General features: G+C 43.7%; 1 protein-coding gene across 1 annotated transcript in view; it reads left to right on the top strand.

The window, feature by feature from the left end:
* Nucleotides 1-18,634, top strand: part of LOC106057117 (testis-specific serine/threonine-protein kinase 2-like) — a 57,682-nt gene that overhangs the window by 12,834 nt on the left and 26,214 nt on the right. Inside the window, exon 2 of the mRNA XM_056024648.1 lies at nt 14,739-14,887. Coding sequence (XP_055880623.1) covers nt 14,739-14,887 — 149 coding nt within the window. The remainder of the gene's footprint in view (nt 1-14,738; nt 14,888-18,634) is intronic.

Genomic DNA, 18,634 nt, shown 5'->3' with positions numbered 1-18,634 from the left:
GTATGTATGCAGGCGACATGCAAGACCTTGTACATTTGGTGTATTTATGCAGGCGACATGCAAGACCTTGTACATTTGGTGTATGCATGCTGGCGACATGCAAGACATTGTACATTTGGTGTATGTATGCAGGCGACATGCAAGACCTTGTACATTTGGTGTATGTATGCAGGCGACATGCAAGACCTTGTACATTTGGTGTATGTATGCAGGCGACATGCAAGACCTTGTACATTTGGTGTATGTATGCAGGCGACATGCAAGACCTTGTACATTTGGTGTATGCATGCTGGCGACATGCAAGACCTTGTACATTTGGTGTATGCATGCAGGCGACATGCAAGACCTTGTACATTTAATGTATGTATGCTGGCGACATGCAAGACCTTGACCTTGTACATTTGGTGTATGTATGCAGGCGACATGCAAGACCTTGTACATTTGGTGTATGTATGCAGGCGACATGCAAGACCTTGTACATTTGGTGTATGTATGCTGGCGACATGCAAGACCTTGTACATTTGGTGTATGTATGCTGCCGACATGCAAGACCTTGTACATTTGGTGTAAGTATGCTGGCGACATGCAAGACCTTGTACATTTGGTGTATGTATGCTGGCGACATGCAAGACCTTGTACATTTGGTGTATGTATGCAGGCGACATGCAAGACCTTGTACATTTGGTGTATGCATGCTGGCGACATGCAAGACCTTGTACATTTGGTGTATGTATGCTGGCGACATGCAAGACCTTGTACATTTGGTGTATGTATGCTGGCGACATGCAAGACCTTGTACATTTGGTGTATGCATGCTGGCGACATGCAAGACCTTGACCTTGTACATTTGGTGTATGTATGCAGGCGACATGCAAGACATTGTACATTTGGTGTATGTATGCAGGCGACATGCAAGACCTTGTACATTTGGTGTATGTATGCAGGCGACATGCAAGACCTTGTACATTTGGTGTATGTATGCAGGCGACATGCAAGACCTTGTACATTTGGTGTATGCATGCTGGCGACATGCAAGACCTTGTACATTTGGTGTATGTATGCAGGCGACATGCAAGACCTTGTACATTTGGTGTATGTATGCAGGCGACATGCAAGACCTTGTACATTTGGTGTATGCATGCTGGCGACATGCAAGACCTTGTACATTTGGTGTATGTATGCAGGCGACAAGCAAGACCTTGTACATTTGGTGTATGTATGCAGGCGACAAGCAAGACCTTGTACATTTGGTGTATGTATGCAGGCGACATGCAAGACCTTGTACATTTGGTGTATGTATGCAGGCGACAAGCAAGACCTTGTACATTTGGTGTATGCATGCTGGCGACAAGCAAGACCTTGTACATTTGGTGTATGTATGCTGGCGACATGCAAGACCTTGTACATTTGGTGTATGTATGCAGGCGACATGCAAGACCTTGTACATTTGGTGTATGTATGCAGGCGACATGCAAGACCTTGTACATTTGGTGTATGTATGCAGGCGACAAGCAAGACCTTGTACATTTGGAGTATGTATGCAGGCGACATGCAAGACCTTGTACATTTGGTGTATGTATGCAGGCGACATGCAAGATTTTGTACATTTGGTGTATGTATGCAGGCGACATGCAACACCTTGTACATTTGGTGTATGTATGCAGGCGACATGCAAGACCTTGTACATTTGGTGTATGTATGCTGGCGACATGCAAGACCTTGTACATTTGGTGTATGTATGCAGGCGACATGCAAGACCTTGTACATTTGGTGTATGTATGCAGGCAACATGCAAGACCTTGTACATTTGGTGTATGTATGCAGGCGACATGCAAGACCTTGTACATTTGGTGTATGTATGCAGGCGACATGCAAGACCTTGTACATTTGTTGTATGCATGCTGGCGACATGCAAGACCTTGTACATTTGGTGTATGTATGCAGGCGACATGCAAGACCTTGTACATTTGGTGTATGTATGCTGGCGACATGCAAGACCTTGTACATTTGGTGTATGTATGCTGCCGACATGCAATACCTTGTACATTTAGTGTATGTATGCAGGCGACATGCAAGACCTTGTACATTTGGTGTATGTATGCAGGCGACATGCAAGACCTTGTACATTTGGTGTATGCATGCTGGCGACAAGCAAGACCTTGTACATTTGGTGTATGTATGCTGGCGACATGCAAGACCTTGTACATTTGGTGTATGTATGCAGGCGACATGCAAGACCTTGTACATTTGGTGTATGTATGCAGGCGACATGCAAGACCTTGTACATTTGGTGTATGTATGCAGGCGACAAGCAAGACCTTGTACATTTGGAGTATGTATGCAGGCGACATGCAAGACCTTGTACATTTGGTGTATGTATGCAGGCGACATGCAAGACATTGTACATTTTGTGTATGTATGCAGGCGACATGCAAGACCTTGTACATTTGGTGTATGTATGCAGGCGACATGCAAGACCTTGTAAATTTGGTGTATGTATGCAGGCGACATGCAAGACCTTGTACATTTGGTGTATGCATGCTGGCGACATGCAAGACCTTGTACATTTGGTGTATGTATGCAGGCGACAAGCAAGACCTTGTACATTTGGTGTATGCATGCTGGCGACAAGCAAGACCTTGTACATTTGGTGTATGTATGCTGGCGACATGCAAGACCTTGTACATTTGGTGTATGTATGCAGGCGACATGCAAGACCTTGTACATTTGGTGTATGTATGCAGGCGACATGCAAGACCTTGTACATTTGGTGTATGTATGCAGGCGACAAGCAAGACCTTGTACATTTGGAGTATGTATGCAGGCGACATGCAAGACCTTGTACATTTGGTGTATGTATGCAGGCGACATGCAAGACCTTGTACATTTGGTGTATGTATGCAGGCGACATGCAACACCTTGTACATTTGGTGTATGTATGCAGGCGACATGCAAGACCTTGTACATTTGGTGTATGTATGCTGGCGACATGCAAGACCTTGTACATTTGGTGTATGTATGCAGGCGACATGCAAGACCTTGTACATTTGGTGTATGTATGCAGGCGACATGCAAGACCTTGTACATTTGGTGTATGCATGCTGGCGACATGCAAGACCTTGTACATTTGGTGTATGTATGCAGGCGACATGCAAGACCTTGTACATTTGGTGTATGTATGCAGGCGACATGCAAGACCTTGTACATTTGGTGTATGCATGCTGGCGACATGCAAGACCTTGTACATTTGGTGTATGTATGCAGGCGACAAGCAAGACCTTGTACATTTGGTGTATGTATGCAGGCGACAAGCAAGACCTTGTACATTTGGTGTATGTATGCAGGCGACATGCAAGACCTTGTACATTTGGTGTATGTATGCAGGCGACAAGCAAGACCTTGTACATTTGGTGTATGCATGCTGGCGACAAGCAAGACCTTGTACATTTGGTGTATGTATGCTGGCGACATGCAAGACCTTGTACATTTGGTGTATGTATGCAGGCGACATGCAAGACCTTGTACATTTGGTGTATGTATGCAGGCGACATGCAAGACCTTGTACATTTGGTGTATGTATGCAGGCGACAAGCAAGACCTTGTACATTTGGAGTATGTATGCAGGCGACATGCAAGACCTTGTACATTTGGTGTATGTATGCAGGCGACATGCAAGACCTTGTACATTTGGTGTATGTATGCAGGCGACATGCAACACCTTGTACATTTGGTGTATGTATGCAGGCGACATGCAAGACCTTGTACATTTGGTGTATGTATGCTGGCGACATGCAAGACCTTGTACATTTGGTGTATGTATGCAGGCGACATGCAAGACCTTGTACATTTGGTGTATGTATGCAGGCAACATGCAAGACCTTGTACATTTGGTGTATGTATGCAGGCGACATGCAAGACCTTGTACATTTGGTGTATGTATGCAGGCGACATGCAAGACCTTGTACATTTGTTGTATGCATGCTGGCGACATGCAAGACCTTGTACATTTGGTGTATGTATGCAGGCGACATGCAAGACCTTGTACATTTGGTGTATGTATGCTGGCGACATGCAAGACCTTGTACATTTGGTGTATGTATGCTGCCGACATGCAAGACCTTGTACATTTAGTGTATGTATGCAGGCGACATGCAAGACCTTGTACATTTGGTGTATGTATGCAGGCGACATGCAAGACCTTGTACATTTGGTGTATGCATGCTGGCGACAAGCAAGACCTTGTACATTTGGTGTATGTATGCTGGCGACATGCAAGACCTTGTACATTTGGTGTATGTATGCAGGCGACATGCAAGACCTTGTACATTTGGTGTATGTATGCAGGCGACATGCAAGACCTTGTACATTTGGTGTATGTATGCAGGCGACAAGCAAGACCTTGTACATTTGGAGTATGTATGCAGGCGACATGCAAGACCTTGTACATTTGGTGTATGTATGCAGGCGACATGCAAGACATTGTACATTTTGTGTATGTATGCAGGCGACATGCAAGACCTTGTACATTTGGTGTATGTATGCAGGCGACATGCAAGACCTTGTAAATTTGGTGTATGTATGCAGGCGACATGCAAGACCTTGTACATTTGGTGTATGCATGCTGGCGACATGCAAGACCTTGTACATTTGGTGTATGTATGCAGGCGACATGCAAGACCTTGTACATTTGGTGTATGTATGCAGGCGACATGCAAGACCTTGTACATTTGGTGTATGCATGCTGGCGACATGCAAGACCTTGTACATTTGGTGTATGTATGCAGGCGACAAGCAAGACCTTGTACATTTGGTGTATGTATGCAGGCGACAAGCAAGACCTTGTACATTTGGTGTATGTATGCAGGCGACATGCAAGACCTTGTACATTTGGTGTAAGTATGCAGGCGACAAGCAAGACCTTGTACATTTGGTGTATGCATGCTGGCGACAAGCAAGACCTTGTACATTTGGTGTATGTATGCTGGCGACATGGAAGACCTTGTACATTTGGTGTATGTATGCAGGCGACATGCAAGACCTTGTACATTTGGTGTATGTATGCAGGCGACATGCAAGACCTTGTACATTTGGTGTATGTATGCAGGCGACAAGCAAGACCTTGTACATTTGCAGTATGTATGCAGGCGACATGCAAGACCTTGTACATTTGGTGTATGTATGCAGGCGACATGCAAGACCTTGTACATTTGGTGTATGTATGCAGGCGACATGCAAGACCTTGTACATTTGGTGTATGTATGCAGGCGACATGCAAGACCTTGTACATTTGGTGTATGTATGCTGGCGACATGCAAGACCTTGTACATTTGGTGTATGTATGCAGGCGACATGCAAGACCTTGTACATTTGGTGTATGTATGCAGGCGACATGCAAGACCTTGTACATTTGGTGTTTGTATGCAGGCGACATGCAAGACCTTGTACATTTGGTGTATGTATGCAGGCGACATGCAAGACCTTGTACATTTGTTGTATGCATGCTGGCGACATGCAAGACCTTGTACATTTGGTGTATGTATGCAGGCGACAAGCAAGACCTTGTACATTTGGTGTATGTATGCAGGCGACATGCAAGACCTTGTACATTTGGTGTATGTATGCAGGCGACAAGCAAGACCTTGTACATTTGGTGTATGCATGCTGGCGACAAGCAAGACCTTGTACATTTGGTGTATGTATGCTGGCGACAAGCAAGACCTTGTACATTTGGTGTATGCATGCTGGCGACATGCAAGACCTTGTACATTTGGTGTATGTATGCAGGCGACATGCAAGACCTTGTACATTTGGTGTATTTATGCAGGCGACATGCAAGACCTTGTACATTTGGTGTATGCATGCTGGCGACATGCAAGACATTGTACATATGGTGTATGTATGCAGGCGACATGCAAGACCTTGTACATTTGGTGTATGTATGCAGGCGACATGCAAGACCTTGTACATTTGGTGTATGTATGCAGGCGACATGCAAGACCTTGTACATTTGGTGCATGTATGCAGGCGACATGCAAGACCTTGTACATTTGGTGTATGCATGCTGGCGACATGCAAGACCTTGTACATTTGGTGTATGCATGCAGGTGACATGCAAGACCTTGTACATTTGGTGTATGTATGCAGGCGACAAACAAGACCTTGTACATTTGGTGTATGTATGCTGGCGACATGCAAGACCTTGTACATTTGGTGTATGTATGCTGGCGACATGCAAGACCTTGTACATTTGGTGTATGCATGCAGGCGACAAGCAAGACCTTGACCTTGTACATTTGGTGTATGTATGCAGGCGACATGCAAGACCTTGTACATTTAATGTATGTATGCTGGCGACATGCAAGACCTTGTACATTTGGTGTATGTATGCAGGCGACAAGCAAGACCTTGTACATTTGGTGTATGTATGCAGGCGACAAGCAAGACCTTGTACATTTGGTGTATGTATGCAGGCGACAAGCAAGACCTTGTACATTTGGTGTATGCATGCTGGCGACAAGCAAGACCTTGTACATTTGGTGTATGTATGCTGGCGACATGCAAGACCTTGTACATTTGGTGTATGTATGCAGGCAACATGCAAGACCTTGTACATTTGGTGTATGTATGCAGGCGACATGCAAGACCTTGTACATTTGGTGTATGTATGCAGGCGACAAGCAAGACCTTGTACATTTGGAGTATGTATGCAGGCGACATGCAAGACCTTGTACATTTAGTGTATGTATGCAGGCGACATGCAAGACATTGTACATTTTGTGTATGTATGCAGGCGACATGCAAGACCTTGTACATTTGGTGTATGTATGCAGGCGACATGCAAGACCTTGTACATTTGGTGTATGTATGCAGGCGACATGCAAGACCTTGTACATTTGGTGTATGCATGCTGGCGACATGCAAGACCTTGTACATTTGGTGTATGTATGCAGGCGACATGCAAGACCTTGTACATTTGGTGTATGTATGCAGGCGACATGCAAGACCTTGTACATTTGGTGTATGCATGCTGGCGACATGCAAGACCTTGTACATTTGGTGTATGTATGCAGGCGACAAGCAAGACCTTGTACATTTGGTGTATGTATGCAGGCGACAAGCAAGACCTTGTACATTTGGTGTATGTATGCAGGCGACATGCAAGACCTTGTACATTTGGTGTAAGTATGCAGGCGACAAGCAAGACCTTGTACATTTGGTGTATGCATGCTGGCGACAAGCAAGACCTTGTACATTTGGTGTATGTATGCTGGCGACATGCAAGACCTTGTACATTTGGTGTATGTATGCAGGCGACATGCAAGACCTTGTACATTTGGTGTATGTATGCAGGCGACATGCAAGACCTTGTACATTTGGTGTATGTATGCAGGCGACAAGCAAGACCTTGTACATTTGGAGTATGTATGCAGGCGACATGCAAGACCTTGTACATTTGGTGTATGTATGCAGGCGACATGCAAGACCTTGTACATTTGGTGTATGTATGCAGGCGACATGCAAGACCTTGTACATTTGGTGTATGTATGCAGGCGACATGCAAGACCTTGTACATTTGGTGTATGTATGCTGGCGACATGCAAGACCTTGTACATTTGGTGTATGTATGCAGGCGACATGCAAGACCTTGTACATTTGGTGTATGTATGCAGGCGACATGCAAGACCTTGTACATTTGGTGTTTGTATGCAGGCGACATGCAAGACCTTGTACATTTGGTGTATGTATACAGGCGACATGCAAGACCTTGTACATTTGTTGTATGCATGCTGGCGACATGCAAGACCTTGTACATGTGGTGTATGTATGCAGGCGACAAGCAAGACCTTGTACATTTGGTGTATGTATGCAGGCGACATGCAAGACCTTGTACATTTGGTGTTTTTATGCAGGCGACAAGCAAGACCTTGTACATTTGGTGTATGCATGCTGGCGACAAGCAAGACCTTGTACATTTGGTGTATGTATGCTGGCGACATGCAAGACCTTGTACATTTGGTGTATGTATGCAGGCGACATGCAAGACCTTGTACATTTGGTGTATGTATGCAGGCGACATGCAAGACCTTGTACATTTGGTGTATGTATGCAGGCGACAAGCAAGACCTTGTACATTTGGAGTATGTATGCAGGCGACATGCAAGACCTTGTACATTTGGTGTATGTATGCAGGCGACATGCAAGACCTTGTACATTTGGTGTATGTATGCAGGCGACATGCAAGACCTTGTACATTTGGTGTATGTATGCAGGCGACATGCAAGACCTTGTACATTTGGTGTATGTATGCTGGCGACATGCAAGACCTTGTACATTTGTTGTATGCATGCAGGCGACATGCAAGACCTTGTACATTTGGTGTATGTATGCAGGCGACATGCAAGACCTTGTACATTTGGTGTATGTATGCAGGCGACATGCAAGACCTTGTACATTTGGTGTATGTATGCAGGCGACATGCAAGACCTTGTACATTTGTTGTATGCATGCTGGCGACATGCAAGACCTTGTACATTTGGTGTATGTATGCAGGCGACATGCAAGACCTTGTACATTTGGTGTATGTATGCTGGCGACATGCAAGACCTTGTACATTTGGTGTATGTATGCTGCCGACATGCAAGACCTTGTACATTTAGTGTATGTATGCAGGCGACATGCAAGACCTTGTACATTTGGTGTATGTATGCAGGCGACATGCAAGACCTTGTACATTTGGTGTATGTATGCAGGCGACATGCAAGACCTTGTACATTTGGTGTATGTATGCAGGCGACATGCAAGACCTTGTACATTTGGTGTATGTATGCAGGCGACATGCAAGACCTTGTACATTTGGTGTATGCATGCTGGCGACATGCATGACCTTGTACATTTGGTGTATGCATGCTGGCGACATGCAAGACCTTGTACATTTGGTGTATGCATGCTGGCGACATGCAAGACCTTGTACATTTGGTGTATGTATGCAGGTGACATGCAAGACCTTGTACATTTGGTGTATGCATGCATGCGACATGCAAGACTTTGTACATTTCGTGTATGTATGCAGGCGACATGCAAGACCTTGTACATTTGGTGTATGCATGCTGGCGACATGCAAGACCTTGTACATTTGGTGTATGTATGCAGGCGACATGCAAGACCTTGTACATTTGGTGTATGTATGCAGGCGACAAGCAAGACCTTGTACATTTGGTGTATGCATGCTGGCGACATGCAAGACCTTGTACATTTGGTGTATGTATGCAGGCGACATGCAAGACCTTGTACATTTGGTGTATGTATGCAGGCGACATGCAAGACCTTGTACATTTGGTGTATGCATGCTGGCGACAAGCAAGACCTTGTACATTTGGTGTATGTATGCAGGCGACATGCAAGACCTTGTACATTTGGTGTATGTATGCAGGCGACATGCAAGACCTTGTACTTTTGGTGTATGTATGCAGGCGACATGCAAGACCTTGTACATTTGGTGTATGTATGCAGGCGACATGCAAGACCTTGTACATTTGGTGTATTTATGCAGGCGAAATGCAAGACCTTGTACATTTGGTGTATGCATGCTGGCGACATGCAAGACCTTGTACATTTGGTGTATGTATGCACGCGAAATGCAAGACCTTGTACATTTGGTGTATGCATGCTGGCGACATGCAAGACCTTGTACATTTGGTGTGTGTATGCACGCGACATGCAAGACCTTGTACATTTGGTGTATGTATGCAGGCGACATGCAAGACCTTGTACATTTGGTGTATGTATGCAGGCGACATGCAAGACCTTGTACATTTGTTGTATGCATGCTGGCGACATGCAAGACCTTGTACATTTGGTGTATGTATGCAGGCGACATGCAAGACCTTGTACATTTGGTGTATGTATGCTGGCGACATGCAAGACCTTGTACATTTGGTGTATGTATGCTGCCGACATGCAAGACCTTGTACATTTGGTGTATGTATGCAGGCGACATGCAAGACCTTGTACATTTGGTGTATGTATGCAGGCGACATGCAAGACCTTGTACATTTGGTGTATGTATGCAGGCGACATGCAAGACCTTGTACATTTGGTGTATGTATGCAGGCGACATGCAAGACCTTGTACATTTGGTGTATGTATGCAGGCGACATGCAAGACCTTGTACATTTGGTGTATGCATGCTGGCGACATGCATGACCTTGTACATTTGGTGTATGCATGCTGGCGACAAGCAAGACCTTGTACATTTGGTGTATGTATGCAGGTGACATGCAAGACCTTGTACATTTGGTGTATGCATGCAGGCGACATGCAAGACCTTGTACATTTGGTGTATGTATGCAGGCGACATGCAAGACCTTGTACATTTGGTGTATGCATGCTGGCGACATGCAAGACCTTGTACATTTGGTGTATGTATGCAGGCGACATGCAAGACCTTGTACATTTGGTGTATGCATGCTGGCGACAAGCAAGACCTTGTACATTTGGTGTATGTATGCAGGCGACATGCAAGACCTTGTACATTTGTTGTATGTATGCAGGCGACATGCAAGACCTTGTACATTTGGTGTATGTATGCAGGCGACAAGCAAGACCTTGTACATTTGGTGTATGCATGCTGGCGACATGCAAGACCTTGTACATTTGGTGTATGTATGCAGGCGACATGCAAGACCTTGTACATTTGGTGTATGTATGCAGGCGACATGCAAGACCTTGTACATTTGGTGTATGCATGCTGGCGACAAGCAAGACCTTGTACATTTGGTGTATGTATGCCGGCGACATGCAAGACCTTGTACATTTGGTGTATGTATGCAGGCGACATGCAAGACCTTGTACTTTTGGTGTATGTATGCAGGCGACAAGCAAGACCTTGTACATTTGGTGTATGCATGCTGGCGACATGCAAGACCTTGTACATTTGGTGTATGTATGCAGGTGACATGCAAGACCTTGTACATTTGGTGTATGCATGCTGGCGACATGCAAGACCTTGTACATTTGGTGTATGCATGCAGGTGACATGCAAGACCTTGTACATTTAATGTATGTATGCAGGCGACAAACAAGACCTTGTACATTTGGTGTATGTATGCAGGCGACATGCAAGACCTTGTACATTTGGTGTATGTATGCAGGCGACATGCAAGACCTTGTACATTTGGTGTATGTATGCAGGCGACATGCAAGACCTTGTACATTTGGTGTATGTATGCAGGCGACATGCAAGACCTTGTACATTTGGTGTATGCATGCTGGCGACATGCATGACCTTGTACATTTGGTGTATGTATGCAGGCGACATGCAAGACCTTGTACATTTGGTGTATGTATGCAGGCGACAAGCAAGACCTTGTACATTTGGAGTATGTATGCAGGCGACATGCAAGACCTTGTACATTTGGTGTATGTATGCAGGCGACATGCAAGACCTTGTACATTTGGTGTATGTATGCAGGCGACATGCAAGACCTTGTACATTTGGTGTATGTATGCAGGCGACATGCAAGACCTTGTACATTTGGTGTATGTATGCTGGCGACATGCAAGACCTTGTACATTTGGTGTATGTATGCAGGCGACATGCAAGACCTTGTACATTTGGTGTATGTATGCAGGCGACATGCAAGACCTTGTACATTTGGTGTTTGTATGCAGGCGACATGCAAGACCTTGTACATTTGGTGTATGTATGCAGGCGACATGCAAGACCTTGTACATTTGTTGTATGCATGCTGGCGACATGCAAGACCTTGTACATTTGGTGTATGTATGCAGGCGACAAGCAAGACCTTGTACATTTGGTGTATGTATGCAGGCGACATGCAAGACCTTGTACATTTGGTGTATGTATGCAGGCGACAAGCAAGACCTTGTACATTTGGAGTATGTATGCAGGCGACATGCAAGACCTTGTACATTTGGTGTATGTATGCAGGCGACAAGCAAGACCTTGTACATTTGGTGTATGCATGCTGGCGACATGCAAGACCTTGTACATTTGGTGTATGTATGCAGGCGACATGCAAGACCTTGTACATTTGGTGTATGTATGCAGGCGACATGCAAGACCTTGTACATTTGGAGTATGTATGCAGGCGACAAGCAAGACCTTGTACATTTGGTGTATGTATGCAGGCGACATGCAAGACCTTGTACATTTGGTGTATGTATGCAGGCGACATGCAAGACCTTGTACTTTTGGTGTATGTATGCAGGCGACATGCAAGACCTTGTACATTTGGTGTATGTATGCATGCGACATGCAAGACCTTGTACATTTGGTGTATGTATGCAGGCGAAATGCAAGACCTTGTACATTTGGTGTATGTATGCAGGCGACATGCAAGACCTTGTACATTTGGTGTATGTATGCAGGCGACATGCAAGACCTTGTACATTTGGTGTATGTATGCAGGCGACATGCAAGACCTTGTAAATTTGGTGTATGTATGCAGGCGACATGCAAGACCTTGTACATTTGGTGTATGTATGCTGGCGACATGCAAGACCTTGTACATTTGGTGTATGTATGCTGGCGACATGCAAGACCTTGTACATTTGGTGTATGTATGCTGCCGACATGCAAGACCTTGTACATTTGGTGTATGTATGCAGGCGACATGCAAGACCTTGTACATTTGGTGTATGTATGCAGGCGACATGCAAGACCTTGTACATTTGGTGTATGTATGCAGGCGACATGCAAGACCTTGTACATTTGGTGTATGTATGCAGGCGACATGCAAGACCTTGTACATTTGGTGTATGTATGCAGGCGACATGCAAGACCTTGTACATTTGGTGTATGCATGCTGGCGACATGCATGACCTTGTACATTTGGTGTATGCATGCTGGCGACAAGCAAGACCTTGTACATTTGGTGTATGTATGCAGGTGACATGCAAGACCTTGTACATTTGGTGTATGCATGCAGGCGACATGCAAGACCTTGTACATTTGGTGTATGTATGCAGGCGACATGCAAGACCTTGTACATTTGGTGTATGCATGCTGGCGACATGCAAGACCTTGTACATTTGGTGTATGTATGCAGGCGACATGCAAGACCTTGTACATTTGGTGTATGCATGCTGGCGACAAGCAAGACCTTGTACATTTGGTGTATGTATGCAGGCGACATGCAAGACCTTGTACATTTGGTGTATGTATGCAGGCGACATGCAAGACCTTGTACATTTGGTGTATGTATGCAGGCGACAAGCAAGACCTTGTACATTTGGTGTATGCATGCTGGCGACATGCAAGACCTTGTACATTTGGTGTATGTATGCAGGCGACATGCAAGACCTTGTACATTTGGTGTATGTATGCAGGCGACATGCAAGACCTTGTACATTTGGTGTATGCATGCTGGCGACAAGCAAGACCTTGTACATTTGGTGTATGTATGCAGGCGACATGCAAGACCTTGTACATTTGGTGTATGTATGCAGGCGACATGCAAGACCTTGTACTTTTGGTGTATGTATGCAGGCGACAAGCAAGACCTTGTACATTTGGTGTATGCATGCTGGCGACATGCAAGACCTTGTACATTTGGTGTATGTATGCAGGTGACATGCAAGACCTTGTACATTTGGTGTATGCATGCTGGCGACATGCAAGACCTTGTACATTTGGTGTATGCATGCAGGTGACATGCAAGACCTTGTACATTTAATGTATGTATGCAGGCGACAAACAAGACCTTGTACATTTGGTGTATGTATGCTGGCGACATGCAAGACCTTGTACATTTGGTGTATGTATGCAGGCGACAAACAAGACCTTGTACATTTGGTGTATGTATGTTGGCGACATGCAAGACCTTGTACATTTGGTGTATGTATGCAGGCGACAAGCAAGACCTTGTACATTTGGTGTATGTATGCTGGCGACATGCAAGACCTTGTACATTTGGTGTATGCATGCTGGCGACATGCAAGACCTTGACCTTGTACATTTGGTGTATGTATGCTGGCGACATGCAAGACCTTGTACATTTGGTGTATGTATGCTGGCGACATGCAAGACCTTGTACATTTGGTGTATGCATGCTGGCGACATGCAAGACCTTGACCTTGTACATTTGGTGTATGTATGCAGGCGACATGCAAGACATTGTACATTTGGTGTATGTATGCAGGCGACATGCAAGACCTTGTACATTTGGTGTATGCATGCTGGCGACATGCAAGACCTTGACCTTGTACATTTGGTGTATAAGTGATGGCAGACAATCATGATTTAAAAGTAACATTTTGTCTAGCGGGAGGGAGGATTGTTGTTACTGCTACCTTGTAGCACATAACTTTTGTTATTTGTACTGAAAATGTCAAATCTTACTGCTACCTTGTAGCACATAACTTTTGTTATTTGTACTGAAAATGTCAAATCTTGTCTGTCTCCCTGCATTTCAGACCCTTTGGGGTGAGGGGGGCATGAGTTTATGTGATGTGATAACAAACTCTCTTTCGAATCTTGTTATAAAATATGCTCACGAAATCTTCGTTACTGGCAGAGGTATCAGAACAGTGTCAGTGTAAGATACTGAAAATTTTTAATAATTGTGTGTTCGGCGCATACCTACGATAGCAATTATATTTACATAAACAACACAAGAACAGTAACCATAGCAACAACAACAGACAACGTAATGCTAGACTTTGCTCTACATAGTTGTATTTCTGTGACAATCCTAAAACTTTGGGCGTTGTTTCAGGTGTATATAGTCATGGAACACGCGGGTCACGGTGATCTCCTGGAGTACATCAAACTCCGCGGTGCTATCCCTGAGGACAGGTGTCGTGTGATGTTCAGACAACTCGTGGATGCAGTCTCCTACTTGCATGGTATACAGATTGCTCACAGGTGAATACTAGGTGGTCTTGTTGACATTCTGGCGTGGTCAGTGTAAGTCAGTTCTATGTCAGCTCACAGGTGAATACTAGGTGGTCTTGTTGACATTCTGGCGTGGTCAGTGTAAGTCAGTTCTATGTCAGTGTATGTCAGCGTATATCAGTTGTATGTCAATGAATGTCGGAGCATGTCAATTGTATATTAGTGTAAGTCAGTTTGTATGTCAGTCGCATGTCAGTGTGTACATTAGTGTAAGTCAGTCAGTGTGTATATCAGTGTAATCGTATGTCAGTGTGTATGTCAGCGTAGGTTAGTGTAAATGTCTGTGTGTGTGTTGGTGTAGGTTAGTGTAAATGTCTGTGTATGTTGGTGTAGGTTAGTGTAAATGTCTGTGTGTGTATTGGTGTAGGTTAGTGTAAATGTCTGTGTGTATGTTGGTGTAGGTTAGTGTAAATGTCTGTGTGTATGTTGGTGTAGGTTAGTGTAAATGTCTGTGTGTATGTTGGTGTAGGTTAGTGTAAATGTCTGTGTGTATGTTAGTGTAGGTTAGTGTACATGTCTGTGTATGTTGGTGTAGGTTAGTGTAAATGTCTGTGTGTGTGTGTGTTGGTGTAGGTTAGTGTAAATGTCTGTGTGTATGTTGGTGTAGGTTAGTGTAAATGTCTGTGTGTGTTGGTGTAGGTTAGTGTAAATGTCTGTGTGTATGTTGGTGTAGGTTAGTGTAAATGTCTGTGTGTATGTTGGTGTAGGTTAGTGTAAATGTCTGTGTATGTTGGTGTAGGTTAGTGTAAATGTCTGTGTGTATGTTGGTGTAGGTTAGTGTAAATGTCTGTGTGTGTTGGTGTAGGTTAGTGTAAATGTCTGTGTGTATGTTGGTGTAGGTTAGTGTAAATGTCTGTGTGTATGTTGGTGTAGGTTAGTGTAAATGTCTGTGTGTGTTGGTGTAGGTTAGTGTAAATGTCTGTGTGTATGTTGGTGTAGGTTAGTGTAAATGTCTGTGTGTATGTTGGTGTAGGTTAGTGTAAATGTCTGTGTATGTTGGTGTAGGTTAGTGTAAATGTCTGTGTGTATGTTGGTGTAGGTTAGTGTAAATGTCTGTGTATGTTGGTGTAGGTTAGTGTAAATGTCTGTGTGTGTGTTGGTGTAGGTTAGTGTAAATGTCTGTGTGTGTATGTTGGTGTAGGTTAGTGTAAATGTCTGTGTGTGTGTGTGTTGGTGTAGGTTAGTGTAAATGTCTGTGTGTGTGTGTTGGTGTAGGTTAGTGTAAATGTCTGTGTGTATGTTGGTGTAGGTTAGTGTAAATGTCTGTGTGTATGTTGGTGTAGGTTAGTGTAAATGTCTGTGTGTGTGTGTTGGTGTAGGTTAGTGTAAATGTCTGTGTGTATGTTGGTGTAGGTTAGTGTAAATGTCTGTGTGTGTGTGTTGGTGTAGGTTAGTGTAAATGTCTGTGTGTATGTTGGTGTAGGTTAGTGTAAATGTCTGTGTGTGTGTGTTGGTGTAGGTTAGTGTAAATGTCTGTGTGTATGTTGGTGTAGGTTAGTGTAAATGTCTGTGTGTGTATGTTGGTGTAGGTTAGTGTAAATGTCTGTGTGTGTATGTTGGTGTAGGTTAGTGTAAATGTCTGTGTGTATGTTGGTGTAGGTTAGTGTAAATGTCTGTGTGTGTGTGTTGGTGTAGGTTAGTGTAAATGTCTGTGTGTGTGTGTTGGTGTAGGTTAGTGTAAATGTCTGTGTGTGTGTGTTGGTGTAGGTTAGTGTAAATGTCTGTGTGTATGTTGGTGTAGGTTAGTGTAAATGTCTGTGTGTATGTTGGTGTAGGTTAGTGTAAATGTCTGTGTGTGTATGTTGGTGTAGGTTAGTGTAAATGTCTGTGTGTGTGTGTGTTGGTGTAGGTTAGTGTAAATGTCTGTGTGTGTGTGTTGGTGTAGGTTAGTGTAAATGTCTGTGTGTATGTTGGTGTAGGTTAGTGTAAATGTCTGTGTGTATGTTGGTGTAGGTTAGTGTAAATGTCTGTGTGTGTGTGTTGGTGTAGGTTAGTGTAAATGTCTGTGTGTATGTTGGTGTAGGTTAGTGTAAATGTCTGTGTGTATGTTGGTGTAGGTTAGTGTAAATGTCTGTGTGTGTATGTTGGTGTAGGTTAGTGTAATTGTCTGTGTGTATGTTGGTGTAGGTTAGTGTAAATGTCTGTGTATGTTGGTGTAGGTTAGTGTAAATGTCTGTGTGTATGTTGGTGTAGGTTAGTGTAAATGTCTGTGTGTATGTTGGTGTAGGTTAGTGTAAATGTCTGTGTGTATGTTGGTGTAGGTTAGTGTAAATGTCTGTGTGTATGTTGGTGTAGGTTAGTGTAAATGTCTGTGTATGTTGGTGTAGGTTAGTGTAAATGTCTGTGTGTATGTTGGTGTAGGTTAGTGTAAATGTCTGTGTGTATGTTGGTGTAGGTTAGTGTAAATGTCTGTGTGTATGTTGGTGTAGGTTAGTGTAAATGTCTGTGTATGTTGGTGTAGGTTAGTGTAAATGTCTGTGTGTATGTTGGTGTAGGTTAGTGTAAATGTCTGTGTGTATGTTGGTGTAGGTTAGTGTAAATGTCTGTGTATGTTGGTGTAGGTTAGTGTAAATGTCTGTGTGTGTATGTTGGTGTAGGTTAGTGTAAATGTCTGTGTGTAGTTTGGTGTAGGTTAGTGTAAATGTCTGTGTGTATGTTGGTGTAGGTTAGTGTAAATGTCTGTGTGTGTATGTTGGTGTAGGTTAGTGTAAATGTCTGTGTGTAGTTTGGTGTAGGTTAGTGTAAATGTCTGTGTGTGTGTGTTGGTGTAGGTTAGTGTAAATGTCTGTGTGTGTGTGTGTTGGTGTAGGTTAGTGTAAATGTCTGTGTGTGTGTTGGTGTAGGTTAGTGTAAATGTCTGTGTGTGTGTTGGTGTAGGTTAGTGTAAATGTCTGTGTGTATGTTGGTGTAGGTTAGTGTAAATGTCTGTGTGTGTGTGTGTTGGTGTAGGTTAGTGTAAATGTCTGTGTGTGTGTTGGTGTAGGTTAGTGTAAATGTCTGTGTGTGTGTTGGTGTAGGTTAGTGTAAATGTCTGTGTGTGTGTTGGTGTAGGTTAGTGTAAATGTCTGTGTGTGTGTTGGTGTAGGTTAGTGTAAATGTCTGTGTATGTTGGTGTAGGTTAGTGTAAATGTCTGTGTGTGTATTGGTGTAGGTTAGTGTAAATGTCTGTGTGTATGTTGGTGTAGGTTAGTGTAAATGTCTGTGTGTATGTTGGTGTAGGTTAGTGTAAATGTCTGTGTGTATGTTGGTGTAGGTTAGTGTAAATGTCTGTGTGTATGTTGGTGTAGGTTAGTGTAAATGTCTGTGTGTATGTTGGTGTAGGTTAGTGTAAATGTCTGTGTGTATGTTGGTGTAGGTTAGTGTAAATGTCTGTGTGTATGTTGGTGTAGGTTAGTGTAAATGTCTGTGTGTATGTTGGTGTAGGTTAGTGTAAATGTCTGTGTGTATGTTGGTGTAGGTTAGTGTAAATGTCTGTGTGTGTGTGTGTTGGTGTAGGTTAGTGTAAATGTCTGTGTATGTTGGTGTAGGTTAGTGTAAATGTCTGTGTATGTTGGTGTAGGTTAGTGTAAATGTCTGTGTGTATGTTGGTGTAGGTTAGTGTAAATGTCTGTGTATGTTGGTGTAGGTTAGTGTAAATGTCTGTGTGTATGTTGGTGTAGGTTAGTGTAAATGTCTGTGTGTGTGTTGGTGTAGGTTAGTGTAAATGTCTGTGTGTAT

Source organism: Biomphalaria glabrata, chromosome 3 (genome assembly GCF_947242115.1).
Source record: "Biomphalaria glabrata chromosome 3, xgBioGlab47.1, whole genome shotgun sequence".
Lineage (NCBI taxonomy): Eukaryota > Metazoa > Mollusca > Gastropoda > Planorbidae > Biomphalaria > Biomphalaria glabrata.
This window is presented reverse-complemented; position numbering and strand designations above follow the sequence as displayed.